The following is a 14,248-nucleotide window of genomic DNA, read 5'->3' as shown; positions in this document are numbered from 1 at the left end:
CTTGTCGCTTTTTCCTCCGCAATATCACAAAGATACGCCCTTTCCTCTGTTACTCGTCTGCTAAAACTCTGACTCAGGCCCTCATTCTCTCCCGTCTCGATTACTGCAACCTCCTGCTGTCCGGCCTCCCTGCCTCTCACCTGTCTCCCCTACAATCTATACTAAACGTTGCTGCCAGAATCACTCTACTCTTTTCTAAATCTGTCTCCCCTCCTGAAATCCCTCTCCTGGCTTCCGATCAAATTCCGCATCTCACACTCAATTTTTCTCCTCCACTTTTAAAGCTTTACACTCCTCTGCCCCTCCTTACATCTCAGCCCTAATTTCTCGCTATGCACCATCCCGACTCTTGCGGTCTTCTCAAGGATGTCTTCTTTCTACCCCCTTTGTATCTAAAGCCCTCTCCTGCCTTAAACCTTTCTCACTGACTGCCCCGCACCTCTGGAATGCCCTTCCCCTCAGTACCCGACTAGCACCCTCTCTATCCACCTTTAAGACCCTCCTTAAGACACACTTGCTTAAAGAAGCATATGAATAGCACTGTGGATATTCTGAACACATGATACATTAAGCTTGGCCCCCTGCAGACGCACTTACCAGAATTCCCTCCTACTGTCTCTATACGTTCTCCTACCTACCAATTAGATTGTAAGCTCCTCGGAGCAGGCATTCCTCTTCCTTAATGTTACTCTTATGTCTCAAGCACTTATTCCCATGACCTGTTATTTATATTATTTGTTATTTATATGATTACAACATGTATTACTACTGTGAAGCGCTATGTACATTAATGGCGCTATATAAATAAAGACATACAATACAATACAATTGTGGGGGAGTCGCTGGCAAAGCACCAGTGTAGTTTAATGGGGGTGGGGGGGAGAGAACAGGGGCAAGTGCATGCTTGGATGCACCATTAACCCATTCCTGCCTGGAAGGCACCCAAGATGTGAATCGCAAAGGACCAAAATCACGGAGGTTCTGGGCCCAAAGCAAAATGCCGTACAAAGCTGCAGTCCCGTAATGTGACCCATTTTAACAGCACAGAGCTGTTTTCCAGGCAAACATCAAAGGGTCTTATTAAAACAAAAGCCATCTTCTCTTAATCTTGTCAGATAAGGTTCTTTGATGTCTACAAATATCACCAGGAGGTATTAGCAGCCACATTAATGGAGGTTTTGGGATATTTTATAGGGAAATAAAACCTGAGAGGTGAAAACAGACCCCGAATTGTACCGTACGGGGGAGAAATCTTGAAATTATAAACTCGGGAAAACTACAACTTTCATGCGTGAGACTTAGAAGACGAGAGCGCGGTGATGGGGCTGTCGTGCGCAGCGGTGCACTAAAGATGGGGAGAGATTGTTAGCTCTTTGGGCAATTTTGACTTCTGTGCCTGGTGCTATTAACCCCGTATGATATATTTATTATAGGCTAAAACTAAGGCTGCGGCCCCAGTACCTGCGCTGCACGCGCGTCAGCGAGGCTGGTTGCGCGTGCAGCCGATTCCCCTGGTCTGCAGGGAGCTGCAGACCAAAAGACGGGGAGGGGAGGAGGGGCATGACCGTGACGTCACCCGGCAGGTTCGCCCTCATTGGCTTAACCGCCGGGGGGGGGGCGTGGCTTAGCGCTCCGTCGCGACTCCTGCACTCGATTCTCTTGGGAGCAGGAGTCACTGTCGGCGCAGCGTAGCAACCCCCCTCGCAGCGGGCCCGGTCCCATTGTGCAGGGGCTATTGTCCCTGCGGGGACCTGGCCTAAGCGTGTGGTCATACTGCAGTTAAAGCTCCGAAATGTGTAGGAGTGACGGCTAGAACAGTAACTCGCCAACTATGGTAATTACAACGAATGTATTCAGGAATCATTAATAATAGCATGTTCTTGAAAAGCGCTGCTAGTTTTACGCAGCGCTTTACAGAGACATTTTGCAGGCACAGGTCCATGAGCCGTGGAGCTTACAATCTATGAGATAAAGTGACTTGCCCAAGGTCACAAGGAGCCGACACCTGGAAATAAATGAACCAGGTCCCCCTGCTTCAAACTCAGTGCCAGTCAGTGTCTTTACTCACTGAGCCGCTCCTCCCATTACTTAATTCTGATGTGTGTGTGTGTGTGTGTGTGTCATTTTCAGTTAATGGGAGAAACTGGTGTATCGGTATGACTTTACAGAAAGTATACATTTTGATGACCATAACAACGTACCTGTGTGTGTGGTTGCATTTGAATTTTACAGCTCATAGAGAGAGACTATTCATCCCACGGACAGTACAAACGACACAGGTTCATCCCATTAAGGTTGGAGGAAAGGAGATTTCACCATCAACAAAGGAAAGGGTTCATTACAGTAAGGGCAGTTACAATGTGGAATTCATTACCCATGGAGACTGTGATGGCAGATACAATAGAGGTCTTCAAAAAAAAGGTTGGACATTTTTAGGAAAGGTATACAGGGATACACCAAATACATATACATTGGAAGGATGTTGATCCAGGGAGAAATCTGATTGACAATTTTAGAGTCAGGAAGACGTTCATTTTTCCCTTATGAGAGATCATTGGATGATGTGTCACTGGGGTTTTTTGTTTGCCTTCCTCTGGATCAATATACGGTAAATACAAATATAGGATAAACTATCCGTCATCTAAATTTAACATAGGTTGAACTTGATAGACATGTGTCGTATTTTTCAACCTCATCAACTATGTAACTATGGTTTCCCGCTGCCTTTACGATCCTATTTGTGTTATTTAATTGAATCACCCACTGTTTTTCTAAATTTTATCCGCACGGCCCACAAAATATGGCTACGATTGTGAACTTTCTGAAACCCGACTCCAAGGTGCAGGGTTAAAGTGAGAAGCGTATTAACTCTTTCAATTCTGGTGGGTCCAGTAAAGGTCTCCCCCCAACACGTCTGCCTATCCCACTGCTTAGCGACACGGTGATGAAGGGAACCTGTGTGACCTTTCACCATTGAGTCTCTTGCCCACTTAGGGGTGGGATCGATAGAAGGAACTCTTTGCTATTGGTTGTCGTCCAGCACTAGGGGAAGGGATGGCAGCGTAAGCACACAGGTAAGAAATACCTGCGGGCATCTGACCGGGAGAGCGCCCAATCGCGTGCACTCTCCTGTGATCAGGTGACCGGGAGAGCGCCCAATCACGTGCACTCTCCTGTGATCATGTGACCGGGAGAGCGCCCAATCACGTGCACTCACCTGTGATCATGTGACCGGGAGAGCGCCCAATCACGTGCACTCCTGTGATCATGTGACCGGGAGAGCGCCCAATCACGTGTACTTTCTGGGGAACAGCGGATTTCTCTATAGCCGGGAACATGGAGGATGTGTGTATGACATCACCACGGGCCTAAGCCTCTCCACGTACCGCTTCAAAAGTAATAGGGACAGAAGGGCTAAAAGGCAGTTTGATGCCCTCTCTTCCTCTCAGGAAATGACTCTTCCCTCCTCAGGAAAGGAACATTTCTGTCAGGAGACCGTTTGGCACTTATACAGACACTTCAGAAAGGGACTAAAGTCCCCTACGTTTGAAGGAAACGTCACCAGAAATTCTCAGCTAAGAGGAAATTCCCGTCGGGTCGTTTGACGCTCATACTGACATTTATAAAGGGATTTCAAATGCCCTTTGTTTGCAAGGAACATGAGAAATAGTCCTCCCCAAATTCTCCTTTGAGAGCCTAACAAAGACCAGTTGATGCGATGCTGCATTGGGACATAAATTAATATAGAACTACAGTATAATGGTCAGAAACTGCTTGATAGCATCCAATATATTTCCTGAAAGCTATATCATTCTGAGCCATACACTGACTCGCACAGATCTTGTTTGAGATTCCCTGGCAGTGAGTGTTAGACCCTGATCCCCCACACAGAAAAAATTACTTCACATAGTAAGATTAAGGATGTTTTTTTTTAATTATTCTGGTATGTTTTCTTTGCTATTGGGATCCCAGAAATTGTTTGCTCTTTGCATGTTCTGTGGGAACCATTGTCAAGTACTTGTCCTGTGAGGGGTCAGCGGATCTCCGCTTGTCCTGTGCGTAGCTGCACTGTGAGGGGTCAGCGGATCTCCGCTTGTCCTGTGCGTAGCTGCACTGTGAGGGGTCAGGGATCTCCGCTTGTCCTGCGCGTAGCGGCACTGTGAGGGGTCAGCGGCTCTCCGCTTGTCCTGTGTGTAGCTGCACTGTGAGGGGTCAGCGGATCTCCGCCTGTCCTGTGCGTAGCTGCACTGTGAGGGGTCAGCGGATCTCCGCCTGTCCTGTGTGTAGCTGCACTGTGAGGTGTCAGGGATCTCCGCTTGTCCTGTGTGTAGCTGCACTGTCAGTGGTCAGCGGATCTCCGCTTGTCCTGTGTGTAGCTGCACTGTGAAGGGTCAGCGGATCTCAGCTTGTCCTGTGCGTAGCTGCACTGTGAGGGGTCAGCGGATCTCCGCTTGTCCTGTGCGTAGCTGCACTGTGAGGGGTCAGTAGATCTCCGCTTGTCCTGTGTGTAGCTGCACTGTCAGGGGTCAGCGGATCTCCGCTTGTCCTGTGTGTAGCTGCACTGTGAGGGGTCAGCGGATCTCAGCTTGTCCTGTGCGTAGCTGCACTGTGAGGGGTCCGTAGATCTCCGCTTGTCCTGTGTGTAGCTGCACTGTGAGGGGTCAGCGGATCTCCGCTTGTCCTGTGTGTAGCTGCACTGTGAGGGGTCAGCGGATCTCCGCTTGTCCTGTGTGTAGCTGCACTGTGAGGGGTCAGCGGATCTCCGCTTGTCCTGTGCGTAGCTGCACTGTGAGGGGTCAGTAGATCTCCGCTTGTCCTGTGTGTAGCTGCACTGTGAGGGGTCAGGGATCTCCGCTTGTCCTGTGTGTAGCTGCACTGTCAGTGGTCAGCGGATCTCCGCTTGTCCTGTGTGTAGCTGCACTGTGAGGGGTCAGCGGATCTCCGCTTGTCCTGTGTGTAGCTGCACTGTGAGGGGTCAGCGGATCTCCGCTTGTCCTGTGCGTAGCTGCACTGTGAGGGGTCAGTAGATCTCCGCTTGTCCTGTGTGTAGCTGCACTGTGAGGGGTCAGGGATCTCCGCTTGTCCTGTGCGTAGCTGCACTGTGAGGGGTCAGCGGCTCTCCGCTTGTCCTGTGAGTAGCTACACTGTGAGGGGTCAGGGATCTCCGCTTGTCCTGTGCGTAGCTGCACTGTGAGGGGTCAGCGGATCTCCGCTTGTCCTGTGTGTAGCTGCACTGTGAGGGGTCAGTAGATCTCCGCTTGTCCTGTGTGTAGCTGCACTGTGAGGGGTCAGCGGATCTCCGCTTGTCCTGTGTGTAGCTGCACTGTGAGGGGTCAGGGATCTCCGCTTGTCCTGTGTGTAGCTGCACTGTGAGGGGTCAGGGATCTCCGCTTGTCCTGTGCGTAGCTGCACTGTGAGGGGTCAGCGGCTCTCCGCTTGTCCTGTGAGTAGCTACACTGTGAGGGGTCAGGGATCTCCGCTTGTCCTGTGCGTAGCTGCACTGTGAGGGGTCAGCGGATCTCCGCTTGTCCTGTGTGTAGCTGCACTGTGAGGGGTCAGTAGATCTCCGCTTGTCCTGTGTGTAGCTGCACTGTGAGGGGTCAGCGGATCTCCGCTTGTCCTGTGCGTAGCTGCACTGTGAGGGGTCAGTAGATCTCCGCTTGTCCTGTGTGTAGCTGCACTGTGAGGGGTCAGCGGATCTCCGCTTGTCCTGTGCGTAGCTGCACTGTGAGGGGTCAGCGGATCTCCGCTTGTCCTGTGCGTAGCTGCACTGTGAGGGGTCAGGGATCTCCGCTTGTCCTGTGTGTAGCTGCACTGTGAGGGGTCATCGGATCTCCACTTGTCCTGTGTGTAGCTGCACTGTGAGGGGTCAGCGGATCTCCGCTTGTCCAGTGTGTAGCTGCACTGTGAGGGGTCAGCAGATCTCCGCTTGTCCTGTGCGTAGCTGCACTGTGAGGGGTCAGCGGATCTCCGCTTGTTCTGGTGTTGAGACCGGCAGTGCTCACCAGACAGGTAGAATAGCTGGAGTGTAAAGAGTTAACTCCACAGCTCTCCGAGACACTGTCCTGCTTCTCATGCAGCCAGTTTCAGATTCAGATCTGCTTTCTATATGTGATAGCTCTGTACACGGCACTGTGCGCATGCAGCTCATAGCTCTGTACACGGCACTGTGCGCATGCAGCTCATAGCTCTGTACACGGCACTGTGCGCTTGCAGCTCATAGCTCTGTACACGGCACTGTGCGCATGCAGCTCATAGCTCTGTACACGGCACTGTGCGCATGCAGCTCATAGCTCTGTACACGGCACTGTGCGCATGCAGCTCATAGCTCTGTACACGGCACTGTGCGCATGCAGCTCATAGCTCTGTACACGGCACTGTGCGCATGCAGCTCATAGCTCTGTACACGGCACTGTGCGCATGCAGCTCATAGCTCTGTACACGGCACTGTGCGCATGCAGCTCATAGCTCTGTACACGGCACTGTGCGCATGCAGCTCATAGCTCTGTACACGGCACTGTGCGCATGCAGCTCATAGCTCTGTACACGGCACTGTGCGCATGCAGCTCATAGCTCTGTACACGGCACTGTGCGCATGCAGCTCATAGCTCTGTACACAGCACTGTGCGCATGCAGCTCATAGCTCTGTACACGGCACTGTGCGCATGCAGCTCATAGCTCTGTACACGGCACTGTGCGCATGCAGCTCATAGCTCTGTACACAGCACTGTGCGCATGCAGCTCATAGCTCTGTACACGGCACTGTGCGCATGCAGCTCATAGCTCTGTACACGACACTGTGCGCATGCAGCTCATAGCTCTGTACACGGCACTGTGCGCATGCAGCTCATAGCTCTGTACACGGCACTGTGCGCATGCAGCTCATAGCTCTGTACACGGCACTGTGCGCATGCAGCTCATAGCTCTGTACACGGCACTGTGCGCATGCAGCTCATAGCTCTGTACACGGCACTGCGCATGCAGCTCATGGCTCTGTACACGGCACTGCGCATGCAGCTCATGGCTCTGTACACGGCACTGTGCGCATGCAGCTCATAGCTCTGTACACGGCACTGTGCGCATGCAGCTCATATCTCTGTACACGGCACTGTGCGCATGCAGCTCATAGCTCTGTACACGACACTGTGCGCATGCAGCTCATAGCTCTGTACACGACACTGTGCGCATGCAGCTCATAGCTCTGTACACGGCACTGTGCGCATGCAGCTCATAGCTCTGTACACGGCACTGTGCGCATGCAGCTCATAGCTCTGTACACGGCACTGTGCGCATGCAGCTCATAGCTCTGTACACGGCACTGTGCGCATGCAGCTCATAGCTCTGTACACGGCACTGTGCGCATGCAGCTCATAGCTCTGTACACTGCACTGTGCGCATGCAGCTCATAGCTCTGTACACGGCACTGTGCGCATGCAGCTCATAGCTCTGTACACGACACTGTGCGCATGCAGCTCATGGCTCTGTACACGGCACTGTGCGCTTGCAGCTCATAGCTCTGTACACGGCACTGTGCGCATGCAGCTCATAGCTCTGTACACGACACTGTGCGCATGCAGCTCATAGCTCTGTACACGGCACTGTGCGCATGCAGCTCATAGCTCTGTACACGGCACTGTGCGCATGCAGCTCATAGCTCTGTACACGGCACTGTGCGCATGCAGCTCATAGCTCTGTACACGGCACTGTGCGCATGCAGCTCATAGCTCTGTACACGACACTGCGCATGCAGCTCATGGCTCTGTACACGGCACTGTGCGCATGCAGCTCATAGCTCTGTACACGGCACTGTGCGCATGCAGCTCATAGCTCTGTACACGGCACTGTGCGCATGCAGCTCATAGCTCTGTACACGGCACTGTGCGCATGCAGCTCATAGCTCTGTACACAGCACTGTGCGCATGCAGCTCATAGCTCTGTACACGGCACTGTGCGCATGCAGCTCATAGCTCTGTACACGACACTGCGCATGCAGCTCATGGCTCTGTACACGGCACTGTGCGCATGCAGCTCATAGCTCTGTACAGCTACTTTAAATAATTATAGGGGGGGTCTGGAAGCTTTCATTCAAACTGGGAAAATGTCCACACTTCTAGCTTATTTCTTTTAGATGGAGATGTTTTAGGGGTCATTGCACTGTGCCTGTCAGTGTACCCATCACTTTATATCCCTTTGCCTGCGGTATCAATAATTAGATTGCAAGCTCTCCAACTACTAGTTTTTAAAAGAGGGGGATCGGGGGAGAGAGGCGGTATAGGGGAATATATTAAAAAACAAAATAGCGGATTGTGTGTGGCCCGGTTTGCCCTCCTGCTGCACATATAGAACTTGTTAGCATGCTTCTCACATGATTTTGTTATGATTTTGCACCCGGAGCAAAGCGACTTAAATCACCTATGTCTTTCTCATATATTTACCGGGTGACTCTCCCCCTTATGAGCAGATACACACAAACTAGGTTTAAATATTGTGCTAGTTGGAGCCAATGTGGTTCATGCATTGCTGAATAAGTGCACGTTGTATATCCTTCTAATGGCAAGTCACCAAAGGGCCATTTAATAAACGCAGGTACATTTCAGGGGATGATTTAGTCCTATTCTGTTCTCTCAAATACCATCATGCTTCATCCACTGGATCGGAACTGAATAATATACAGATCAAAACAGCCATGCGTAGCGAGACTTGCACAGCTTTACCCTGGGGCTGCACAGCCTTTTGTAAGTGTCGCCGGTTAAAATACTATATTAAATATGAAGAAAGTCTTACTGATTTTATATAAACTGCGGAGGCTGTCCGTGTCTCTTGGGCTTCAGTATGTCCGTCAATGATCTTTAAGATATTTCCTTTCAAACAGTTCTGACATAGGGCAGAATCTCTTCTCTTTGGACATGTTCTGATTAGAAGATCCTGCCTCTTTATGTTCTGCATGGGAGCTCGAGTCTGCGCTTTATCCACTGTACTCCCCAAAAGGAGGCCACCGGAATAGCAAAACAGCCCGTTTACAGAGTCATATTTAGACTTGACAGTGTCTAGAAATTAACATATGGGTATATATGTGTGTGTGTGTGCTCATTTGCATGTCATTTCCCAGAATCCCTTGCTGCAGTGGAAGCGCTGTATGCTGGGCGATAATGGGGAAAGATAGGGTTGCAGACCTGTCTAAGACATGCAAATGAACATACAGTAATATTTACAGTTGCTTTATGCTTTACTGTGGAGGGTTTTTGTCACTTTTTTTTACCCACCATAACCTTAATAATTGTGGTGAATACCTAGTCTAGTCTCAAACCAGCTTAACCAGTACAACCAACCTCACACTGATGATACCCATCAAGGTTGAAACATGTCTGTGAGTGGGTTTACTGGCTTTGCATCTCATCCCAGCCTCTGTCTAAAAGCTGTATTTAAAACAGCATGCATTGGCTTGAGGATTTGCTTGTGTAATACGAGCTTGAGACAAAAGGTGACACTGTGTGCACATTTGCATGTCATTTCCCAGAATCCCTTGCTGCAGTGGAAGCACTGTATGCTGGGCGATAATGGGGAAAGATAGGGTGGCAAACCTGTCTAAGACATGCAAATGTACATACAGTAATATTTACAGTTGGCACACACACAGGCACATGCACAGGCAAGAGGCAGGAAGGCCGGACAGTAGAAGGTTACAATAGTCGAGACGGGAGAGAATGAGGGACTACGTTAGTTTTAGCACTTCAGCGACAGAGGAAAAATCGACAGGTTTTAGGAATATTGTGAATGTGAGGGAGGAGTCAAATGTAACCCCTAGGCAGCGTGCTTGTGATACTGAGTATATGATGGCACTGCCAACCATAATCGAGAAGGAGCTTTAGGGTAATTATCCTGGAACCAGGGTCACGTGTGATGTGTGAATAGCTCCAGTTAGCTTTAACTCAGCCTCTTTTCCAAAGCAAACCAAGTCCTGCTATATTTTCTTTACTTTATTGAGAAAGCATAAATCATATATAGGCACTTGTGGATGGTATGGTGGTGAGAGAGTGCTTCTCTGTGTGGGTGCTTTATAATCAGAGGCAGGTAAAAAGGAAATGGCCTTGCCAAGAGGAGTATAGGGCATAGGAGTACTCACTCAGCCCGTGTCGGGAAGGAAAAGGAAGTGTGTACTGCTTGTAACACAGGAATAGGGTCAGGGCTAAACTACCTGTGAAAACAGGCAGGGGAGAATGGTAAAGTCCATTAACCTGGAGGACTGAAGATGTTGCCAGGGCAACTAAGGCCTAGCAGACTGGAGAGTGAAAAGTATCTTAAATGTATCCAATCCATTTGCACATGGAGTGAAGCTGCAGGGAAAGCTTACATCCAAAATAAAGCTAGCAGGCAGAGCTGCAAGAAGGGGGGGGGGGGAGTTAAACAGAGGGAGCAGAAATAGATATTCCTGTTCCAGGACAGTAATGGGGTTGTTTTCATTTGCTTTGAAAATAATACTATGAGTTTAAACAAGATTCCATAAAGAGATTTGTTTCGGTCTTCAAACACTGCGAATATTTATTTGTGCAGCAGGCATTGCTTTTTTAGTTGTTTTTAAGGAACGTGTTCCCGTCCATGGGACTTTTTGTGTCGTAATATTAGAAGGCTCGGCTCCTTTCAGCTATGAGCGTAATGCACACTGATGCCCTCTTAGGTAGGAGATTAATATTTTCAAAAATAAGTGTTTTATAAAGATAGGTTCCAGACATGTATTATTAGGGAAATGACTGGTGGATTTCCAGTTATGAGTAAAAAAAAAGTGACACACACCGTCTAGCGATGATCAAGAACACTTATGATCATGTTCACGTCTGTGAGCCATTGCCCAGAATCCTTTGCTGCAGTGAAAGTATGTTTGTGGACTGGACTCGGATGTGACCGGGCTCGCTCATAAGTGTTCCTTCGCATTGCCCAAACAGAAACCATTCATGCTTGAGGGCTTACATTTGGGAGCAACTATTAAGGTGTGTGGGATATTCCCCCACCAGGTGTCAATTATCTGAAACACAAAACCGGGGATTTATGCGCTGCTGCTCACTTGTTCAAGGGCAAATTGCCAACTAGCGCCCATCCCTACCACCCATTGTTGCTAGCCTGTAGTTCCAGGGTGGGCAACTCCAGACCTCAAGGGTCACCAACAGGTTTTAAGTTATACAACCTTCATGATAATCCAACAGAAGTAAATAGTCAATGATGGGAAAACCAACTACATGGCAGAACATGCATCATGCGGTTCATTGGCAACGGAACATTCTAATTGCTATAACACTGAACGTTGGCAACAATGAGTTGTATAGCAGCCCTCGGTCTCTGTATTTGGCCTGTCAGAGGTTTGTCTTCACCTGAAACTTACAATAAAACATTTAACATCACAGAGGCTCAAATCTAGCCCTTGAATCCCAATTGTTCCCTTTTTTTTTTTCCTCCTTGGCCAAGGTGAGGTGTACGATTTGTCCTAGTTTCTGAGTCTGTTGCATTTGCAGAATACTGTGTACAGTACCTTTCCCTGCAGTGTTTTTATACCTGTGGTGGGATTCTTGGCTACCATCCCGCCAGCTGTTGCTAACTGGCAATCCTTTCCCTTGAAAAAATGAGGGACAGGGACGTGTGACCCACCAAGTCTGTTTTGAATTTCTTGCTGCAGCCCCCGGTTGGGAGGATCGGGTTCTGGGTCAGCGCCGGTTCTGATGACGTTCTTGTACCCGTGCAGGGCTGCCTCCCGCACACTGGACCAGAGAGGACGTGTCTCAGTGGCTGCGCTGGGCAGAGAATGAATTTTCCCTGCACCCCATCGACAGTAACACCTTCGAGATGAATGGGAAAGCGCTGCTGCTTCTTACCAAGGAGGACTTCAGATACCGCTCCCATCACTCCGGTGAGGACCCTGTGACAAGGGGGAGGATGGGGCGAGTTTACATTGTGACCCCTTCAGTACCAGTTTTATTGTGTCTGCATGACGCTGCGGCTCGTGACATTCTGTGCACTGTGTGTGTGGCCGTATGTCTGTGTGTGTTTGTATATCAGTCTGTGCTATACAGTGCAGTCAATCCTAGAACCAACATGTACCAATGCCAGTGTTTCCCCCAAACACTCTATTTGCACCTGAAGCATTGTCTTCTCCTCCTCCCCTTATCTTTATTGGCTCCCCCTCCCCTTATCTTTATTGGCTCTCTCATAAGGACAGGATGGGATAAGGGGAAAGGAAACATGTCTTTGACAAACACGACCTCCAGTTAGGGACCCAAAAGAAATATAATTTGTCCTTTCTTTTCAAATCATTAAAAGAAGCCAAATATTTGCTGTTAGCATGATTAGTTTAACTTAAAGGAGAATTCCAAGTTAAATGGTCCTCCTTTTTTCAGCATGGGCGGGAAGCAGGGGGTCTCCAGAGCACAACCTCGTTAATTCCAGCTAAGAGGACCCCCTTCTTCCCAAGATACTTTCCGTGGAAGGGGCTCCCGGTACTTAATGGATTTTTAAATCCCACGTTCCAGTAGGAAAGACGTGATAAATGACGTAGCGGTTTCCTATCGGCCCATATGCTGCAGGAGATTTAAACTTCCATTTTGTTTCCCCTGAAGGGGAGGACCCAGTTAGTATGTTGGTAACCATCGGGTCAGTTGGACCCAAATCCTTCATATATATGTAATAACAGGTGAAAATATAATTTTAAGGGGAAAAAAATAATGATGTTAAATTCTTTACTAACTGGGACTGCACCTTTTTTAAGTGAGCTGCGGTGTGAGATATTGTGTGCCCCTGTTTGTAGGTGGCGTCTTTTAAGAGCAGCTATGTGTATGGAAGGCTATGTGTATGGAAGCATAAGTACCAGTGTGTGTCACTGTGCCATGTGACACACGTCTGCCTCCGCAGGTGACGTCCTGTTTGAGGTCCTGCAGCATATCCTGAAGCAGAGAAAGTCTCGTCTGGTCTCCACGTCCTTCTTTCACTCGGGGAACTCCCTCCACAGCCAGCCTGAAATCCTGCTCCCCCACAACCACCAGGACGGTGAGTGCCCTCCCTGAAATAGGGGTCTGTACAAGGACAGCGACTGACCTCCCCCCCCACCCCACTCCCTACAAGGACAGCTAATGCCCACTCACCCCCCAATCCTGCTCCCTACAAGGACAGCAAATATCCCCTCCCTCCCCCCCCCCCAATCCTGCTCCCTACAAGGACTGGCAGCATGGATTTAACGCATGGAGATCATGTCAAACAAACCTAATTTATTTATTTGAGATTAGGTTGGGGCAGTAGATACATCTTACCTAGATTTTAGTAAGGCAGTTGGCACTGTCCCACATACAAGACTCCTAAACTGACAGATTTGCAATGCTTTGGATTGGACTCTAAGGGTTCGATGGATAAGATTATTGGTTGAAGGATACGAGACCGAGAGTTGTGGTAAAGGGAGAACATTCGGAGGAAGGGGAAGGTGACCAGTGGGATACCTCGGCGTCTGTACTGGGACCGGTGCACTTTCATATCTTTCTAAGTGACATTACAAATGGTCTGCAGGTGAAAGGATGTCTTTTGCAGATGACCCAATGATCTGCAGCAGGGTTAACCATTCAGGAGTGGTAAGCAAAATGACTACTGCTTTAGGTAGATTGGAGGAAGGGTCCCACGCGTGGAAACTACAATTTAATACGTGCAAAATAATACACTTGGGCCACAAAATAATAATAATGGCACCATATCGATTACTGTAGAGGAAAGGGACCCGAGAGTCATTATTTCCGGTGACTTAAAAGTAGGCGAGCAATGTAAGGCTACGGCCCCAGTCACTGTGTGCGTCGGAGCGCCTGGCGGCACGTGCACCAGTTTCAGCCGCGATCTGTGGCCTGGGACACGCGTCAAGAGAAGAGCAGGAGATTGCGAAACGGGGGGGCGTGGAGGTGGGGCGGCCATGACGTCACGCGGCTGGTTCGCCCTCATTGGCTGAGCCACCACCGTGATGTAGCCAAAGGTGGTCGCGCTTTCTGCAGGCGGGGTTGCCGGCCCCATAGAGGGCCGTATCTTGTTCGGGCCGCGCACGTCATAGCGCGTGGGGACGTGGCCTAACAAAGCAACGAGGAAAGCCAGCAGGGTGTGGGGTTGTATAGGGACTGGGATTAGCAGCAGAAAGAGAGGGCGTGAAGTCACATTATAGATCAGTGGTGAGACCTCACCTAGCGAGCGGTGTTAAACTCTGGAGTCCAGGTCTCCGGAAGGTAGTAAATTGGAG

At 49.5% G+C, this 14,248-nt stretch overlaps 1 protein-coding gene across 5 annotated transcripts in view; it reads left to right on the top strand.

The window, feature by feature from the left end:
• Positions 1-13,078, top strand: part of ETV6 (ETS variant transcription factor 6) — a 40,893-nt gene extending 27,815 nt beyond the window's left edge. For all 5 annotated transcript variants that reach the window (XM_075602477.1, XM_075602476.1, XM_075602474.1 and 2 more), the window contains 2 exons: positions 11,732-11,896; positions 12,895-13,078. In XM_075602477.1, coding sequence (XP_075458592.1) covers positions 11,732-11,896; positions 12,895-13,046 — 317 coding nt within the window. In that variant the 3' untranslated portion in view covers positions 13,047-13,078. The remainder of the gene's footprint in view (positions 1-11,731; positions 11,897-12,894) is intronic.
• The last annotated feature ends 1,170 nt before the right edge of the window (positions 13,079-14,248 follow it).

This window comes from Ascaphus truei, chromosome 5 (genome assembly GCF_040206685.1).
Source record: "Ascaphus truei isolate aAscTru1 chromosome 5, aAscTru1.hap1, whole genome shotgun sequence".
Classification (NCBI taxonomy): Eukaryota; Metazoa; Chordata; class Amphibia; order Anura; family Ascaphidae; genus Ascaphus; species Ascaphus truei.
The sequence above is the reverse complement of the archived record's forward strand: the minus strand, read 5'-3'. Positions and strand labels throughout refer to the sequence as shown.